Source organism: Lampris incognitus, chromosome 10 (genome assembly GCF_029633865.1).
Source record: "Lampris incognitus isolate fLamInc1 chromosome 10, fLamInc1.hap2, whole genome shotgun sequence".
NCBI classification, from domain to species: Eukaryota; Metazoa; Chordata; class Actinopteri; order Lampriformes; family Lampridae; genus Lampris; species Lampris incognitus.
In genome coordinates, this window is record NC_079220.1 from 5,462,700 (window position 1) to 5,482,542 (window position 19,843).

Genomic DNA, 19,843 nt, shown 5'->3' on the forward strand with positions numbered 1-19,843 from the left:
CCCAAGGCGTTCCCAGGCCAGACTGGACATGTAGTCCCTCCAGCGAGTTCTGGGTCTACCCCGGGGTCTCCTCCCAGTTGGCTGTGCCCGGTAAACCTCCAAAACAAGGCACCCAGGAGGCATCCTAATCAAATTCCCGAACCACCTCAACTGGCTCCTTTCGACATGAAGGAGCGGCAGCTCTACTCCGAGCTCCCTCCGGATGTCCGAGCTCCTCACCCTATCTCTAAGGCTGAGCCCAGACACCCTACGGAGGAAACTCATTTCAGCCGCTTGTATCCGCAATCTCATCCTTTCATTCACTACCCAAAGCTCACGACCATAGGTGAGGGTTGGAACGAAGACTGACTGGTAAATTGAGAGCTTTGCCTTCCGGCTCAGCTGCCTCTTCACCACAATGGTCCGGTACAATGTCTGCATTACTGCTGATGCTGCACCAATCCACCTGTCAATCTCCCGCTCCATCCTACCCTCACTCATGAACAAGACCCCGAGATACTTGGAACTCCTTCACTTGAGGCAACAACTCAACCCCAACCTGGAGGGAACAAGCCACCATTTTCCGGTAGAGAACTCTTAGAAAAGAGCAATTAGCAAACAGCTCTCGAACTGGCAAATATATTTACTAGCTAGTAACGTTAGCATACCAGCTAACATCACAGACACACTCAGGCAGCTTGGAACAGTGGCATCTTGTGGTTAGTCATTATATGGGAAGCTCCATTAGCAAGATTAATTGTTAGCAACTTCTGTAACTCAGGACAAAATTAATTTCGAGCATAGCGTTTTATAGTGGCCATTCTTAATAGTTGTCAGGGAAATAGCTCGGGCAGTCCTCATGAATAAGGGTAACATTTTAGTGTTTGCTATCCCGGGGATTGGGTCAGATTAATATTCAGGTAAAAAAAAGAAGAAGCTCATCACAGATTTTAAAGAAAGCAAGTCATGTATCAATTAAAAATCTTTCATTCAGATCTTTTCTCTAAAGCTAAATGTTGCTTATCTTTTTGTACAAAATGTTTTACAGTATGGATTATAGAGAGTTAACACAATTCCAAGTGAATTGACTCCATTCCTGGATAATGCTTAAGTAACACATAAATGACTGTGTTTTAGTGTCTATTATGTGAGTTGGTGGTATTTTTTGAATGCTGTTGGTTTTAAGTTGCAACTGGAAGGCTTAATCAACTTTATGGTGTCTTTATACAGTTTTCCTTAGCTAGAAGTCATTCATCTCAGGGAACTAGTGGCAATGAACCATCAGCGCCTGGCAAGGCTGGCCCATCATCTGCCACATCTGCAGAAGAAGAAGCCACACCAATGCTCAAATGTGCGATGCTGGCTGAGAAATACTTCCGAATAGTGAAGCAGATCCCAAACGGAAAGATAGAGGCTGAGTGTCTGTCAGCTGTGCACTAACAAAAAGGTCATCATATGTGGCTCTCTTGCAGCAACATCAAATTTTAAAACCCACTTGAAATAAAGGCGCCCTGACAAAATAGAGGAATTTGAAAACCACAGAAACAAATTTGCCAGTGGGAAAATCAAAATAAAAACAGGACCTCATACAAACTATTCTCTTTGAACGTGGTCCAATGATACAAAATTGAATTGACTCTCGTCACATCCTTTGTCACTAAAGGCATGTACCCATTGGCCACTGTTGAGCATAAAGAATTTATAGACTTTGTACAGGGACTTTGCCAAGGTGCTTAAGTTATGTCCAGGAGGACACTTGGGAGAAGAATCGATGAAGACTTTAATGATAAACCAGCAAATTTGAAGGAGAGACTTATGTGCATACGACATGTTTGTACCACTGCAGATATTTGTGGTCAACTAAAAAAAAACAAGTTATATGGGAGTCACTGTACACTGGATACAAACAGACATGCTAGAATGTGAATCAGCTGGTCTTGCTTGCAAATGTTTTCTCAGTCCACATGCCTACAATCGCACTGCAGAACTACTGGAGGAGATCCATTCAGAATATGGACTCACAACTGAAAATATTGTGGCTACTGTAACTGACAATGCATCAAACTTCTCAAAAGCATTTCGAGATTTCAATATCACAGTCATTTCAGACGAACAGGATGAGAAAGTTGTGTAATAATAAATCCCGAGGGAGAAGAAGTGTCAGTGTGTGCTATCATTCTACCACCTCACGTCAGGTGTTCCACTCACACACTGAGTTTGGTTTCAACCACTGATGCCAAAAGGGCAATTAAACACAATTCAACTCTCTCCAGACTGAATCATTCATCCATGGCAAAGTTTTCAGCCCTATGGAATGCCTCTAGTAGACCAAAATACTCAATGACTTGACCAACTAGCAACTGAAGACACCCTGTGTTTGGAGATGGAATTCTCTTTATGACTGTTTGAGTCAGCTGACATTTCTTCAGAAGAAGCTTACTGAGATTGCGCGTGCCTTGCAACTCCCACCATTCCAAGAGGTAGAGCTTGATTTCCTTGATGAATACTGCAGAGTCCTCAAGCCCATTGCCATTGCAATTGACCGCCTTCAAAGTCAGATCTCATGCGACTATGGTGAGCTCATACCTACCCTCTTTGCTGTTCAGGCTAAACTGCATGACCTGCAAGCGTCAAACCTGCGGTACTGCTCACATCTTGCAAGCCACCATAGCTGGCCTTGAGAAAAGGTTCAGTAGCTGAAGACTGACGTCAGTGAAGCCATCCTGGCTACAGCAACCCACCCGTTTTTCAAGATGAGGTGGTTGTCTCCACGACTAGCTGCAGAGAAGAGGATTCATCACCTGTTTCTGCACTCAGCTGAAGAGCTTGGCCTTGTGTCAGAAAGTGAGACTGCCCCATCAAACACCGCTGAAGAGAATTAAGATGATTTATTCATCTTCTCTGACCCAGAGTACAGATAAACTATTCTCACTTCAATGTCTTAAGGTTAAACTGCAATTTCACGAATCATCAAAAATTAATATTCATCAATTAAAATATAAACGAGCAGCTAGTTTCATGTCACGTTTTTGATACTGTTGTGATATTAAAAACCCTTGAATTTAATGTAAATTCATAACAACCTTGTTCCTGTTTGCCTCTACTGTTTCAAATCCCAACAACAAGAGAGACAGTTGGAAAGAGAGATGTTGCCCAGCCATAGCGAGACAGAGTTGGAGACCCTTCACTTTCTGGAGGACCCCAGAAAGGACCTTTCCTCACTGGATTCATATCCACTGATCAAGCTACTCTTTGTGAGATTCAACACCACTTTGCCATCATCGGCACCAGGTGAGCATCTCTTCTCCTTTGCAGGCATGGTTTGCCACCCTCACAGAAGGCGATTAACAGCTGAACTGATGTATTTGTGCCCAACTCTGGATACAGTAGACATCAACGAACAGCGTTCTCTATCCTGAGATCCTCCATTCAGATAGAAAACTCCACAAAATTGAACTGTGTTCCGTAAGGTGTCCTTGAGCGCTCTGAAAGGCGCCCACAAATAAAATGTATTATTATTATTAAAATAACATTTTTTCGGGGAAAAATTGAAGAAACTCCGTGGAGAGCATCAGAGGAGGGGTCCCTCTTTCAGGATGGATAGATATCCTGCAATATAACATTCTCGCTCACGCTGTCTCGCGCACACAGCAGTATCGTCTAGGCATTACTTAGAGCACTGTGCTGTACTGTTAACAGCCTATATGGCCTATAACGAGATCTCTAATGTATTTTTTCACCACTGGAAAGTCCATTCCACATCCAGCATGGTGCCGACGTGGCTGACTGCAATACGATCCACCAGTATATCACACTGCTGCTTACTGTGTGGATTTGTGGTGGTGGATGTTTTTCTCTCCTGCTGTATACAGTGGTTTCAAACGCACACACACTATAATAATCATAATGAGACTATAATAATCGTAAATGAGATTTATGCAATGATCATGTAATTGCATATAAAGTACGAGTGATACATTACGGACCACCTTGCTAACAGTGTTGAACACCGTACTGCACAATCCATGCGTTACCTTAACAATTAAAAATACCTATTTGTTTCATTCACTTCCTCTATATCTCCCTTATACGAGTGAAGTGGATTAGCACATTAGGTGAAACTGAGAAGCGATTACAGTCTCCTTTAATATCCATGTTTATTTCCTATAAAGAGATGTTTCTTATTTTGTTTTATTTTTTTTTTTGTTAGTATGTATATTAATATTTTATACAGTCGGTGTACAACCTCACCGCCACTATTAAAAACAACTGAGCAAATTCCTGGCAACAGCCGCGCTTATCTGCACCCAGATTTCCTGGTACATCGGTGATATACGGCTCTGCATTAAACAGCACTGACTTCCGACCCTGGAGTGACGCCAGTCCTAAGTTCATAGAGGAACTGTGGTCTTTATAAACAACATCACAATGTCAAAAAATACATTTCCTGTTTGGGCGTGACTACTTCCTGCGAGCATGGACGTGGAAAAATAGACATAGCACAGCGCACGCAAGGGTAAAATGTCTCATTTATCTGGTTAAAAAATTCCACAGGAATAGCTGCAAAAAAAAAAAACACTGTACTAAAGAGTACCACCAAAACCTCCAAATACTAACGCATAACCTTGCTACAGTACCAACTGTCAGTACTGAAGACTGATCCCACTGTTACATCCTGCACTCAGTGCACTTTGTTTTTCTCCAGTTGTGTGTCACGTTGACATAGACCAGGAGTCAGGAACACCATTTGTCATTTCATGAAATGAAACGAAATGCCGTTTCCCCCAGCCCACATCAGCGCAACACAAAGACAAAAACACGTCCAAGAACTACAAGAACACATACTATATCCAAACTAAACAACAACAAAAAAATCACTGTCCAAGGGAATGGACGCCAGCCAGGATGACTGTCGGAACCGCCGGTCTGTGTGGGCTAGCAGTTAGCTTAGCCTGCCCCGCTTCTGCGTCCTGTCAGACCGCTCTCGGTGTCTTCCTTGAGCGCAGCTCCAGGCAAGGCCGTGGTCCCTGGGCCCACCGGACGAAGCAGACCAATCTCTCCCAGCCGATCCAGCGCCAGCCAGACACCCTCGACACACCTCCCCGCACTCCACATGATGACATCAAATGCACCACAGTCAACACCAGGTGAGGCCGCTGCCAGACCGCCCCCGGTGTTATCGGAACTGCCGGTCTGCATAGGCTAGCAGTTAGCTTAGCCTGACCAGCTTCCACGTCCTGTCAGAACGCCCACAGTGTTACCTCCTCGGGCACAGCTCCAGGCAGGGCCGTGGTCCCTGGGCCTACAGGATGCAGCAGACCAAGCTCTCCCTGCTGTTCCAGCGCCAGTTCTCCCAGCCATCGAGCGAAGACAAAACTTAGACCCAGATGTGGACAAAGACACTGCATGGACGGTACTGGGTGAAACGTGAATTCACGCCGCCATCTTCCCACACCGGTACTGGGTGAGGCCACTGCGAACATGAATTTGTGCCGCCATCTTCAATGACACTACATTGACATTGAGCAGCAGTTTTCAGTCAGGTCCTCAGGCACTACCAGTACTACTGGGTTTTTTTTTTTATTCTACCAGGTAGTTCGTTACACTCACTCATTTTTCCAGGTCCTGATTGGAGGCTGAAGAACTGGAACAACAGACGAATATAATGAACTACATTGTAGGATACAAAAACAAGTACGGGGTGTACCTGACGACGTGATTGAGAACCACTGATGTCGACTTTCAGTTTACCAATGTGTGTGTACCGTGTTTTATCTTAAATGTGTGACTGGCGTCTGGGTAGCGTAGCAGTCTATTCCATTGCCTACCAACACGGGGATCGCCGGTTCGAATCCCCCATGTTACCTCCAGCTTGGTCGGGCGTCCCTTCAGACATAATTGGCCGTGACTGCGGGTGAGAAGCCGGATGTGGGCATGTGTCCTGGGGCCTCATCTATCAGTCGTTACTATGGGCAAATTTGTTCTTACACACTCATGGGATTTTTTAGCCCTGAAGTTTGTCTCAGAGACCAGTGTAGAACCTGGCTAACCCCTGAATTTAGACACCGACTGGCTAACATTGATGTCTTTGCAGGCCTGGGTGATTACTCATTGCAAGAGGTAGACAACAGATGTTAGGAGGAAGGAATGACAGACAATCTTGAGGGCTAAAAAACTAGCGCCTCCTCTGGTCGGTCGGGGCGCCTGTTCGGGGGGGAGGGGGAACTGGGAGGAATCGCGTGATCCTCCCAAGCACTACGTCCTCCTGGCGAAACTCCTCTCTGTCAGGTGAAAAGAAGCGGCTGCAAAAAAAATATATGCAGTAACCAAAACCAAATATGCAGGTACAACCAGAGAGGTTCAGCTAGACACACCTGTGTGTCATTTATTTGTGTTTCAGTAGGCAGCGGGAGGAAGCCAGAAGAAATTCTGACACTCGGGGCGCCGTGTAGTTTTATATATTAGAACTGGCTGAACTGTTGTGTTTAGTTGCATCCTGCAAAGAAATTATTCAGGACTGAAAGCAGGACCGCGGTTTGATGGAGAGCCAGGGTTTTAATGGACTGCTGCTTTTATAAGTCTTGAACCAGTTTGAATGCTGCTTTCAGGGTTTCCAGCAAGGCCTAAAGATTTTGCTGTCCTAAGCCTCTCTGTAACCGCTGTACTGATTTGAGTCTCCTGGTGCTTGTGACACTGTTGGTGGTCTACCTACCGAGCTCTCACATTAATAACGCGTGAAATGACCTGCGCCGCTGGCTATGATGAGGCTCGCAGGTTTACATTCGAGTATTTCTGCTATTTGCTGATCGTCCTGTAAGTCGTTTTGAATGACATCTAAGTGAGGAGATGTAAAACTGAACCTTGTCACGTTAAACTTGACATGACGGTAAACTTAACAGCAGTCAATCAGTGAGTCAAGTTGCATTTTATATAGCACTTTTCTAGCTGCAACAGCCACTCGAAGCGCTTTACAATTCATTCCCCAGTGACGCCGTAGCTCATCCCATTAAAAGATTAGTAGACGTCCCTGTTATCACGTTCAACCCTGTTACGCTGAGTTCAACCCCGTTATTTGATCAGTTTTTATTAATATTTTGATGATAAGAAATATGACATTAATGGTTGTTGAGCTGTGTAACAATTTACTAGATAATAAGAAATAGTCTAATCAGATTCTAACGTTAATGCATATTTTGATAATATAGTTGATGTTTCATTAAATTGATCTGACAGTTATTGATTAACCAGTTCATTTAATCTTTTTTTGTGCCCCCTTGTTCTCCCCAATTGTACTTGGCCAATTACCCCACTCTTCCGAGCCGTCCCGGTCGCTGCTCCACCCCCTCTGCTGATCCGGGGAGGAGGGCTGCAGACTACCACATGCCTCCTCCCATACATGTGGAGTCACCAGCCGCTTCTTTTCACCTGACAGTGAGGAGTTTCACCAGGGAGACGTAGCGCGTGGGAGGATCACGCTATTCCCCCCAGTTTCCCCTCCCCCCTGAACAGGAGTCCCGACCGACCAGAGGAGGCGCTAGTGCAGCTACCAGGACACATATCCACAACTGGCTTCCTAACCGCAGACACGGCCAATTGTGTCTGTAGGGACGCCCGACCAAGCCGGAGGTAACGGGGATTCAAACCGCTGATCCCCGTGTTGGTAGGCAAAGGAATAGACCGCCACGCCCCCCGGATGCCTGTAGTTCATGTAATCTTAATGTTACTGGTCACAATTTCAGCTTTTTTCTTTGCTTGTCGTCAGCCACACAGTCTAAGACAAGTTAACACATCTTATTTGGCTGCAACGGTGGCGTCCACCTTTTTCCTCCCAGTGTGTACTGGAGTTTTCCTTACGTACAATTTTCAAACCACTCAGAGGCGAAACTACCAAATATGCAGGTAATCCAGCTGCATTGGGGTCCGCAACAGTTTAGGGGCCACACCGTCGGACCCCCTCTTTATCTCACCGCTATCGTATCAAAGTTTCCGACTCCAACACCGAGTCTACGGTAGTTCAAAAATGTGCAAAGCGTGCCCACGCGTAGTTATGGACGTGTGTACTACTGCATAGCAAAATCCACACAGAGGAGTTCGCTAGCTGGCGAGGTGTCAAGACTTCACACAGTGGAAAACCCGGAGAGTGCACCTATGATGCAAGTAGAACTTGTTATTATCTGACAAATAATCAACCTACACACGTGTTTTCTGTTTAGAAGGCCTCGGTGCAGACATGAATAATGTCAATGTGCGGGTGCGCCGTCGCCCATTATGTTTTCATCTTTGTCAAGGTTTGCTGTCACCCATTATGTTTTCATCGGTTATGGAGCTCCGACACCAGATGTTGTTAAGTAGGCCAGTCCATCACTATCCTGGCCTTGCTATTATGACTCCTCTTCTGTCGCACGACAGTCTTCTAGTAGAAATTTCATTTAGGTTTCAACTGTGCAGTATGTTTCGCTGTTGCTGGTCATTTTAAAGCTGCGTGCTTTCACTTCCTTCGTTCGCTACTGACGTTACATTATGTTACGTGTGATTGTGGCGGGCAGGCCGGGGCTGCTTTGACCATCTTGCAGTGCGCTGACTCGTTATGCCTGTGAAACCACTCATACATGCGATTTGAAATTGTACATGTTCTGTATGTATCTTGTCCTGTGATGGCCTGGCGGCCTGTCCAGGGTGTCTCCCCGCCTGCTGCCCAGTGACTGCTGGGATAGGCTCCAGCATCCCCGCCACCCTGAGAGCAGGATAAGCGGTTTGGATAATGGATGGATGGAAAATGTATGAAGAATATGATGCGCAAGATGCCAAGCAGTGTCCAGATGCCCCTGAAACAGCCCAGGACCCAAGCCACATGACCAGCATCACCATGTAAAAAAAACCCAGGATAACAAAAAGTATATGGATTTATAAGATATATAAAAAGAAAATGTGATGAGGGGAATGCCAAGCAGTGTCCAGGTGGTGACCACTGTCACCACGGAGACCTGGCCCGGACCCGTCCCACACCGACACTTTCATCCGGCCCACATACCGCCTGGAATGATGGCACTTGGGCGGTCCACTCCTGTTAGCCAGAACCAAGCCATAGCAATGCTGCATGTGCCACATATTTACCAAAGGTGGTCCATATTTGTGTTGTGATATTTGGGCCATGTTCACCATTTACCACACGGGGCCACTTCAGGGTCACATCCAGATTACATGTTGCTGAGAGCACCGCATCTTTGCCAAAAAAGGCCCACATTTGCTATTATAACGTGGGCCACGTGGGCTCTTGCTCCTTTGTGACGGGTGCAGTGCTAGAAAAGAAAAGCAAGGCTCTCTGAGTCACTGAGTCCGTTTTCTCTCAAGGTCTGAATTTCTCTTGCTTGATGGTGGTCAGGTAGTCTGCCAGCTCGTACCGTTCGGTCAGAGCCAAATAGGATTCCAGATTAGAGACGTTACTGGTTACACGCTCTCTCTCTCCACCTCTTCCTCCTTCTCCCCATCTCTCTCTGTATCTCTTTCTATCTCAGCATCTCTGAATCACAGGAAACCAGATAGTGCAAGATCAGTATCGCCTAGCAACTAGGTGACCTTTCCCATTAGTCTTAGCAGTCTCCGCTTGTGTAGTTTGTGTGCGTGTGTGTGTGTGTGAGGGAATGTTAAGACAGGATATCAAAGTACATTTTGCTGTCTAACATTAGGCCGGTGCACAGTGTTGTGCGCGCACACACACTACAAAAACAAAGCAGTCAAGTGTGTTTTCGAGAGGACACGCCCTTCCACACAGACATCTCCTGGTCGTTTAAGATAAACACACAACTAGATTGATCAGCCTCCTCTGCTCTGTCAGAGAACTGAGGGGGATGACATCATCTCGTTGCAGCCAGGGGCATCAACGCCTGACTACCATGCACACACACACACACACGCACACACACACACACACACACACACACAGAGCTTACTCGAGAAGCTGTCAATACAGCCCAATAAGCAAACATATTTTCTCTCTCTCTCGCTCATGCATTCACACAAATTGGCCCCTGGTGGCCAAAATAAATAGCTGCTCTCAACTTGCAAATAATATTTTACAGTTCCAAAAGGGTTCACAGATGAGAGCCCACGGGGTATTTCCTGAAGGAGAGTTTAAATCTTAAAGCTAAATTCTGTCATCTCTCCAATCTGTTCCTCCCTCCGATAATGAGGACTACAGACCAGGTGTATTAGCCATTGTGGCTGGTGTGCCGTCAGCTCAGCAGTAACCAGTTCCCACCCTTGTAAAAATGGATCCTGGAACCAAAGCTAACACAGACAGTCTGATGTAGTACAAACTACATCAGACTATATGGGAACACTGTTGTACAGTCATATTGATTGCCATGAGCACATTGGCATCAGGTTTCAGTAGGAACGTTTTTACCGCTGCACCAGTGTTCGTCCTACCCGGTCAAAACATTTCAACAGCGGTATATGGAGACTGGAGGAGTTTGCAGATTACATTGTGATCTGTAGTGAGAGTAGGGTGCAGATTTAGGAGAGCCTGGAGAGGTGGAGGTATGCACTGGAGAAAAGAGGAATGAAAGTCAGTAGGAGCAAGACGGAAATACCTATGCTTGAATGAGAGGGAGGACAGTGGAATGGTGAGGATGCAAGGAGTAGAGGTGATGATGGCGTATTGAGTTTAATGCTTGGGGTCAGCTGTCCAAAGTAACAGGGAGTGCAGAAGAGAGGTGAAGAAGAGAGTGCAAGCAGGGTGGAGTGGGTGGAGGAGAGTGTCAGGAGTGATTTGTGACAGAAGGGTACCAGCAAGAGTTAAAGGGAAGGTTTACAAGACAGTAGTGAGACCAGCTATGTTATATGGTTTGGAGACAGTGGCACTGATGAAAAGACAGGAGGTGGAGCTGGAGGTGGCAGAGTTGAAGATGCTAAGATTTTCATTGGGAGTGATGAAGAAGGACAGGATTAGGAACGAGTATATTAGAGGGACAGCTCAGGTTGGACGGTTTGGAGACAAAGCAAGAGAGGCAAGATTGAGATGGTTTGGACATGTGTGGAGGAGAGATGCTGGGTATATTGGGAGAAGGATGCTGAATATGGAGCTGCCAGGGAAGAGGAAAAGAAGAAGGCTAAAGAGGAGGTTTATGGATGTGGTGAGGGAGGACATGCAGGTGGCTGGTGTGACAGAGGAAGATGCAGAGGACAGGAAGAAATGGAAATGGATGATCCACTGTGGCGACCCCTAACGGGAACGGCCAAAAGTAGTAGTAGTAGACAGAGACTGGACAAAGTGTTCAACCATGGTAGAGATTATTGGTAATATTATGGAACCAGACTCCATCATCTACATGAAGACTATATACTCATCAGGAAAAATCCTGGATTTGCAATGTAAGACACAGGCTCTTTCAGAAGTACATCGGTTCCCATTCATATCAACCGAGTACTGAAGCACCCAGGAGCTGCCCAGTACAACCACACACTCATACTGCTATTAACTGAACAGTTTAGTTGGGAGTATGGGAGTGTTTGGAGTGAATACAATTACCCCGAGGCACATTAACAAATGTAGATGTTCAACCTGACCTAGCTGTTGCTGTCAAGGCATGAGGAGGAGGCGGCTCTGGATAAAGAAGAGAGAAGAGAAACGGGGATAGAGAGACAAAACAAGGTGTGGCGTACCTGCAAGGTCCATGGTGATTGGTCCGGGAGCCTGTTCACATATCAGGGTCAGTCTGGTTACCTGGACATTAGGGACGGTGGGATCTGGATGGTGGGAAAACAGTTTGGTTAATGGACATCACTCAGTCATGTCATTCATTTAACCAGCCATTCAATAAAAGTAAAATTTTCAGCCAGTAAGCTGACCAACCAGTCAGAAACAGTCATTTTCTCAGTAAACGTTTCAGAAAATCCTTTTATATGAGTTTTAAGCCTTCATTCAACCAGCTATGAGCTGAATCATGGCCTTAAGATAACCGATTCTGAGCAAAGCAATATTTCAAAACAGAAAAAAGTAACATGTTTTAAGAGAGAATGAACTACTCATCCCATAAAGCACAGTCGCCCGTGGTGCGGGCGACCTGGGTTCCTGTCCCGGCTGCCCCCTGAATTCGCTAGAATACTTTCGACGTTTCCTCAACTGAGGACCATGACAGTCAAAAAAGATGGGCTAAATTTTGGCAAGAAATAGCGGAGGGACTTCAGCAACCCAATGAGTAGCTGGTTAAGCTATGCTAGGTTATCATTCCGCAGTAGCACTCGACACAATGGCGTCCACAATAGTTTTTTCTCCCCCCTTTTTTTTTCTTTTTTCTTTTGAAGCACAAGACCGCCAGCATCACACATAGCATATCTGTAGCCATGATTGACAATTTCTTGACCCTCATCCCCGATGACCTATGAACTCGCGCGAGATCGTCGGGGTCATACTTCTAGAGAGTGTTGACAGTGTCCCGTCCCAAGACACGGTGGGAATGTATGGCACTACGACGGTCTAATCTGACACGGTGACCATCGTGAAAGACAAAAATATCGTGTAGTCTGATCCCGGCTTAAGACGACGCGGAAGTACAGTGGCCATGTTTGTGAAAGAGGTGTATTGACTCAGTCAGTTAGCCAACAGCCGGTAAGCTAGCACGACCTTTTCCAAGTCTTGTCCCCTGGATCTTGAGGATAGATGGATCTTATGGATAGAGGGAACAAACATATCATAACTGCCAGTGAGGCCAACTGGACGCCTGCTATACTTCATGATATTAATATAAATTCTCTCCTCCTTTCGGTCATCCTGTCCTCCTGGAAAAAAATTAGATAAAGCCGACATGCACAAGATGTCCCGGTACTGGATGATATTGGTGGGGGAGTCAAAGCGGTGCTACTGATACGAGCTATCACGGCCTGACTGCTGTGTCGGAGATGCTGAGGCAAGCAGCTCTGCTCTGAAGTGTGTATGTGTGTATGAGAAGGAGCAATACTGCATGTATGCATGTTGTGGGTGTCCGCCCCCATGCATTATGCATGTGTGGTGTATTGTCAGGGGTGTATGCATCTAATCAGCCTGTGTGTGTGTGTGTGTGTGTGTGTGTGATCAGGAGGTGATGACTGTGTGGCCCTATGCTCCAAGTCATTATATTGAGTGACAGCTATTATTAAAGCCACAGTAACATTACAGAGCAGCATGAATCACTACAGGCACACAATACTGGAGAACACACACACAAATACACACAGACCAACATATAAAGACACACACACACTGTGCAACTTTTCACTGTAAATTTGCAGTAATTTACTGGCAGCGGCTTCGCCTGCAAAGCACTGTTTTTTCACAGTTTCTGTCTGTAGTTTAGAATCACTGTGTTACTAGAAATACATGTGCAGTTCATTGCAGTAATCTTGTGAAAGTAAAACACAATACTGGTCACAGCTTTGTCAGGGACTTAAAATGAAATGAAAGCCACTTTATCTGACATTTTATTCTTACAACGAATTGAAATGTCAAATAAAGTGGATGCAAGGAGTGGAGGTGACGAAGGCGTATGAGTTTAAATACTTGGAGTCAACTGTCCAAAGTAACGGGGAGTGCAGAAGAGAGGTAAAGAAGAGAGTGCAGGCAGGGTGGAGTGGGTGGAGAAGAGTGTCAGGAGTGATTTGCGACAGAAGGGTACCAGCAAGAGTTAAAGGGAAGGTTTACAAGATGGTAGTGAGACCAGCTATGTTGTATGGTTTGGAGACAGTGGCACTGAAGAAAAGACAGGAGGCGGAGCTGGAGGTGGCAGAGTTGAAGATGATAAGATTTTCACTGGGAGTAACGAAGAAGGACAGGATTAGGAACGAGTATATTAGAGGGACAGCTCAAGTTGGACGGTTTGGAGACAAAGCAAGAGAGACAAGATTGAGATGGTTTGGACATGTGTGGAGGAGAGATGCTGGGTATATTGGGAGAAGGATGCTGAATATGGCGCTGCCAGGGAAGAGGAGAAGAGGAAGGCCAAAGAGGAGGTTTATGGATGTGGTGAGGGAGGACATGCAGGTGGCTGGTGTGACAGAGGAAGATGCAGAGGACAGGAAGAAATGGAAATGGATGATCCGCTGTGGTGCCCCCTAACGGGAGCAGCCAAAAGTAGTAGTAGTAGTAGTAGATTCTTAAAACGAATTGATCTTCTGCATGTAACCCATCCTGTTGTATAGGAGCAGTGGGCAGCTGCAGTGCCCAGGAACCAACTCCAGTTCTTCTTTCCTTTGCCTTGCTCAGGGGCACAGGCAGGAGTATTAACCCTAACATGCATGTCTTTTTGATGGTGGGAGGAAACCGGAGCACCCGGAGGAAACCCACACAGACACGGGGAGAACATGCAAACTCCACTCAGAAAGGACCTGGGGGTCGAACCCAGGACCTTCTTAATGTGAGACACAACAGTGCTAACCGCTGGGCCATCGGGCCACCATTACTGTATTTTTACAGTATGTAAATAAAGTTATTGTGTATCCTGTACTTATGTTACTGTACTACTACTACCACCACCACTACTACTACTACTAATAATAATAATAACAATGAATGATGAAAAAAGGACAGCATTCATTATGCAGTTCCTTTTCAAATATTTATTAAAATAAGAACGTCACCAGTGCAACACAAGCAAAAGTAGACCTGAATAAACCTTAATTTCCTGCCCATTTTCTTTGTTTCCTTCTTTTTGAAAGATTTAAATTTCAATGACAGTGAATACAACATTTGGCAACTTTTGTTTTTGTGACAAAGGAAAATCAAACTGTTTTGAATTAACCTGCCGCAGAACAGCAGCGGTCCAGTTTGCATGAGTGAATTACAGAATTATGTTGCCCTGCCTGGAGCTACGCCCGAAGAGGAGACACCGAGGGCGGTCTGACAGGACGCGGAAGCGGGGCAGGCTAAGCTGAATGCTAGCCCACGCAGACCGGCAGTTCCAATAACACCGAGGGCGGTCTGGCGGCGGCCTCGCCTAGCGTTGACTGTGTTTTAGTGTCGTTGTGTGGAGTGCGGGGAGGTGTGTCGAAGGTGTCTGGCTGGGAGAGCTGGCGCTGGATCGGCTGAGGGCGCTTGGTCTGCTGCAGCCTGTGGGCTCAAGGACCACGGCCCTGCTGGAGCTGCGCACAAAGAGGAAACACCGAGGGCGGTCTGACAGGATGTGGAAGCGGGGCAGGCTAAGCTAACTGCTAGCCCATGCAGACCGGCGGTTCCGACAGTCATCCTGGCTGGCGTTTGTTCTCCTGGACTGATTTTTTTTAATTTTTTTTAGTTTAGATGTGTGTGTTAGTTTGGATATATGTGCTCTTGTAGTGTTTGGATAAGTGTTTTTGTCTTTGTGTTGCACTGTTGTGGGCTGGGGGAAACGATGTTTGGTTTTATTTCATGTGCATGAAATGAAATGACAAAAGTGTTTCTGATTCTGATTTCTAGATCTAAAGTGAACAAAACAATTGTGCAGCTGTTTCTGAACAGCGTTCACCTCGAGTTCCAACAGTGTGACTCAGAAAAGACTCTGGGGGGTTTTGTCACTGAGTGACTGAATAAGTGAATGCATGTTTGAAGGAATGGCTGGGTGAGGTACAGTGTGTGTGTTGGATCGCCACTTTGCCGTGGTGGAGAAGCTTGCGTGTACCCAATGATCCCAAGAGCTATGCTGTCTGGAGCTTGGCTCCTGGTAGGGTCACCCAAGGCGGATAGGTCAAGGGGGAGGTTCCAGACGAAGCGCAATCCAACAAAGACCTCAACGGTGGAACTAATGGAAGATGTCTCCAGATCACAACGGCAGTGAGGGTGGATGAAGGCTACAACAGAAGGTGGTCCCCAATCGTCTTGGTTCTCCATGCCATTGGACTCTGGCCACCCCCTGCCAAGGACCGGTTGGTGGTTGCAGGCGCATCAGTCACTCCACATAAAAAACTGTCACGCACAGACATCCTCCCATTATATGGCTCCAGCATCAGCCTCTACGCCCGACCGAAGACCCAGAGGGAGGACACTCATACTCGATCCCAAGTGACCGCCGCTGATGATGGTGGTGTTGGTATTTATCTGATCTCATCATCAGCTGCTTCTCTGGGGTCAAGTTGCAGTGGTAGCAAGCTAAATAGGGCACTCCAGACGTCCCTCTCCCCAGCAACGCCCTCCAGCTCCCCCTGGGGGATCCCAAGGCGTTCTCAGGCCAGATTGGACTTGTGGTCCCTCCAGCGATTTCTGGGTCTACCCCAGGGTTTCCTCCCAGTTGGATGTGCCCGGTAAACCTCCAAAGGAAGGCGCCCAGGAGGCATCCTGATCAGATGCCCGGACCACCTCAACTGGCTCCTTTCGATGCGAGCTCCTCACCCTATCTCTTATGTCATCATGTTATCTGTCATGGTGGTATTGAAGGTTGAAGTTGTGGTAGGAGAAGGCCACAGCAAGCCCAAACACAACTACATTCCTTCACACAGCACCTCTTTTTCTATGCTCATCATCCATCGTTGGTTTGTCTGTGTCATTGGACCTGAAAAAAATAATACAGATTAGAAACATAACAGTTCACAGAAATGTGGGAAATATAAAGCGCCTGGTTAGACTCGCTACCTCACTACATTAGTCAGTATGGATAAATTATCCTCCAGCATAAGCAACAGCGTTTTGTTTTTATGCTAAGTTAATGCAAACTGAGGCAAAATGCTGACATGTGCTAATTCTAGCTAACATTAGCTAATGTTAGCTAGAACATTAGCTAGAACATTGCAGATATGAAGCTTTTTTTAACAACTTTGTTAACACTGTTCTAAATGACAGAAAATCCAACTAGAGAAAGTCTCACAATTTAAAAAAAAATCCTTAATAAGGATAATGGTATGCCATTGCCTAACATTTTGATGCTCTAAGGCAGAATAAAATGGTGACTTGCCTTCTCACAGCAGCTCTGGACATCTGAGACGACGGGCTGAGCCGCTTGTAGTCGGCCGTGGCTTTGTGGAGACGGAGACTGGCTGGCAGTTGTGCTCCGAAGTTGAAATCGGCAAAAATAAAATGCGAGCTGCGAAAACTAATCTTTTGCCAGAAAATAAAAATGTCTTGTGACGTCGGTGTATTTTTGAATTTTAGACCCCACACTTTTCTTTCTCCTTCCTGAGATGCTCAGCTATGAATAAATAAAATATATATAATAATATAATAACTTTGTTAAAAGAAGCACTGAACGGTAGGGAAGGTGCTCAACAAATAAGGAGCAAAATAATCTAGTGAGTCGAGTAAATTCTTTATGAGACAGGCTTGTACTGTCTCAAAGAATGTACTTGACTCACTGGATTATAATAATATATTAATAATATAATATATTATATATAAATATTTAATAATAAATAATAGATATATAGTATAATATAAAATATATATAAAATACAGTAAATCTGTAAATAATGGCATTCTCTTAAAGCGCTCTAATCACGTTTTCTTCCCATATTGCACTGCAGTTTACAGTATGATGCTGTATTACAATCATACAGCAGAACACCGTTCAGATTTCACTGTAAATGTACATCAAAGATTCACAGTGAACACACGCACACACAGATTACTAAGACATGGAGACACGCCTACACACAGAAGTATGAGGGGCCGTACAGGCCATAATATATTCTGGCCCTCTCATATACATACCTTCTCCTTTCACATACCCATATTTTTATTCTCATATTTATGTATCTTACCTCACTCATATTCATACAATTTCACTGTCACATATATTTTCACTCACACATTCATACATTTGTTTTTGCTCTCATGCACATGCAGTAGAAATAGAAATAAATAAATGTGAAAGTAGAATGTATGTGTGAGAGTGAAAATATATGTATGTGAAAGGAGACTGTATGTATATGAGAGGGCCAGAATATATTGTGGCTTGTACGGCCCCTCATATAGTAAACACGTACATAAACCCACGTTATAAACAAACGTACGCACACACCTAAGACCACTGGCCCCGCCCCCAGCAGGGTTTGCTTGTATTTGGTCAGACTCTCATCTTCCTTGTCCAATTCCTGAATCTCTTGCAAAGACTTCTGGGCCGGCGGGACGTAGTTGAGGTCCGTCTCATCTTCCTCCTCGCCAATGGGCTTTTCCTCTTTGTCAGCCATCAGACCTGTGCAGCAAGGAAAAGAAACACCCATTAAAAGGTTAATTTTTTTTTACACATCACTTTGTCTTCAACACTTTTCATACGCTCCCTTGTTAGATTCTGAGGTTAAGCGGCCAGATCGCTTCAACAGATGTTCTGATGTCGTGGTTTTTTTAAACTGAACCAATTCAAGCCAAAGTTAATTGGAACCAAATTAAAGTTTTATTTGTCAAATGTGCAGTAATAGTACAAGTAGCACTGGTCTGGTGATGAAACGCTTCATCTGCAGTGTATTGAAACACAAAACACGAGAAGGTTCGACAGAAACAGGTTCATTAAGTGCAGATAAAATAGTGAAGGCCTTTGAGAGACTGTTAAGTGTAATTTATAAACTTGATTTGACACGTGCAAATCCATCAGATGAAGAATACTGTATTTATTTGTGAAGCTTCTCGTACTAAAAAAAAACCCAAAACCATCCACATCTCTTAATCGTGTGGACCTCAGCCTGATTTAAGATGTGCAACCAAAACCTGAATGAGCAATCTGATAATTCACTTATGCTGCGGTCACAGGATATTCCTAAAATACATCGCTTGAATTAAACAACTGGGATAGGCCCCAGCATCTCCGTGACCCTGAGCAAGATAAGCGGTTTGGGATGACGGATGGATGGATAAACAAAACAAAAAAACTTTTAAGCTGCTGCCATTTGGGCTCCATTTGATTGTAAACTGCAGTTATGAATCATCTCCATTTTATTTTTTTTATTTGGATATACTATATTAATCCCCGTGGGGAAATTCCTCTCTGCATGTAACCCATCCTGTTGTACAGGAGCAGTGGGCAGCTGCAGTGCCCAGGGACCAACTCCGGTTCTTCTTTCCACTGCCTTGCTCAGGGGCACAGGCAGGAGTATTAACCCTAACATGCATGTCTTTTTGATGAGGGGAGGAAACCCACGCAGACACGGGGAGAACATGCAACCTCCACACAGAAAGGACCTGGGACGGCCTGGGGGCTCGAACCCAGGATGTTCTTGCTGTGAGGCAACAGTGCTGACCACTGGGCCACCGTGGCGCCCAAACATGTTGAACGTGTCGCCACCACAGGATCAGATGAGTTGATTTGAATAAGATGACCACGGCTTGTTCCCGGTACTCCGTAAGACAAAGAGTCAGACTCAACTAAAACTTTGGATATTTGACTTTTCACTGTCATTCCCCCTGGAAACGGACATCCGGGCAGAAACAAGCCGAGCATTTTCAGCTCAAGTCCCCTTCAGTAGATGTAATTATGTCCCAGTAATATGTCAGACAGTGTCAGCGGTGCAGCTGATTCATCTGCAGACGTCAGAACTGACGGTGCTGCAGGAGGTCGTGTCAGATGAGTGGGCCGAGGTGCAGACCGTGTAATTGCTGGTGACTCCTTCATTCAGAATCATAAACATGTTTAATTGCCATGTTCACAAAAAAAACCAAAAAAAACGGGTTTGTCCTGTAGGAACCAGGTCTCAAACGACACATTAACAGTTTGGGTGACTCTAGGACGACTAATCAGGATCAGGAATCGGGAATATTTGTCGTGTCATTCCATGCACCTACGGCGCACATGAAATGAAACGAAACATCGTTTTCCCCAGCCCACAGCAGTGCAACACAAAGACAAAAACACACATCCAAAAACTGCAAGAACACACATATCCAAACTGCAAAAAAAACTACAAAACACAATTCACTGTCCAAGCGAGGGAACGC

General features: G+C 45.4%; 1 protein-coding gene across 2 annotated transcripts in view; it reads right to left on the minus strand.

Moving 5' to 3' along the window:
- The window catches only part of arhgdig (Rho GDP dissociation inhibitor (GDI) gamma), an 82,150-nt gene that overhangs the window by 19,071 nt on the left and 43,236 nt on the right, over nucleotides 1–19,843 (minus strand). For both annotated transcript variants that reach the window (XM_056287364.1, XM_056287365.1), the window contains 2 exons: nucleotides 17,937–18,110; nucleotides 11,644–11,727 (listed from right to left, as the gene is read on the minus strand). In XM_056287364.1, coding sequence (XP_056143339.1) covers nucleotides 11,644–11,727; nucleotides 17,937–18,105 — 253 coding nt within the window. In that variant the 5' untranslated portion in view covers nucleotides 18,106–18,110. The remainder of the gene's footprint in view (nucleotides 1–11,643; nucleotides 11,728–17,936; nucleotides 18,111–19,843) is intronic.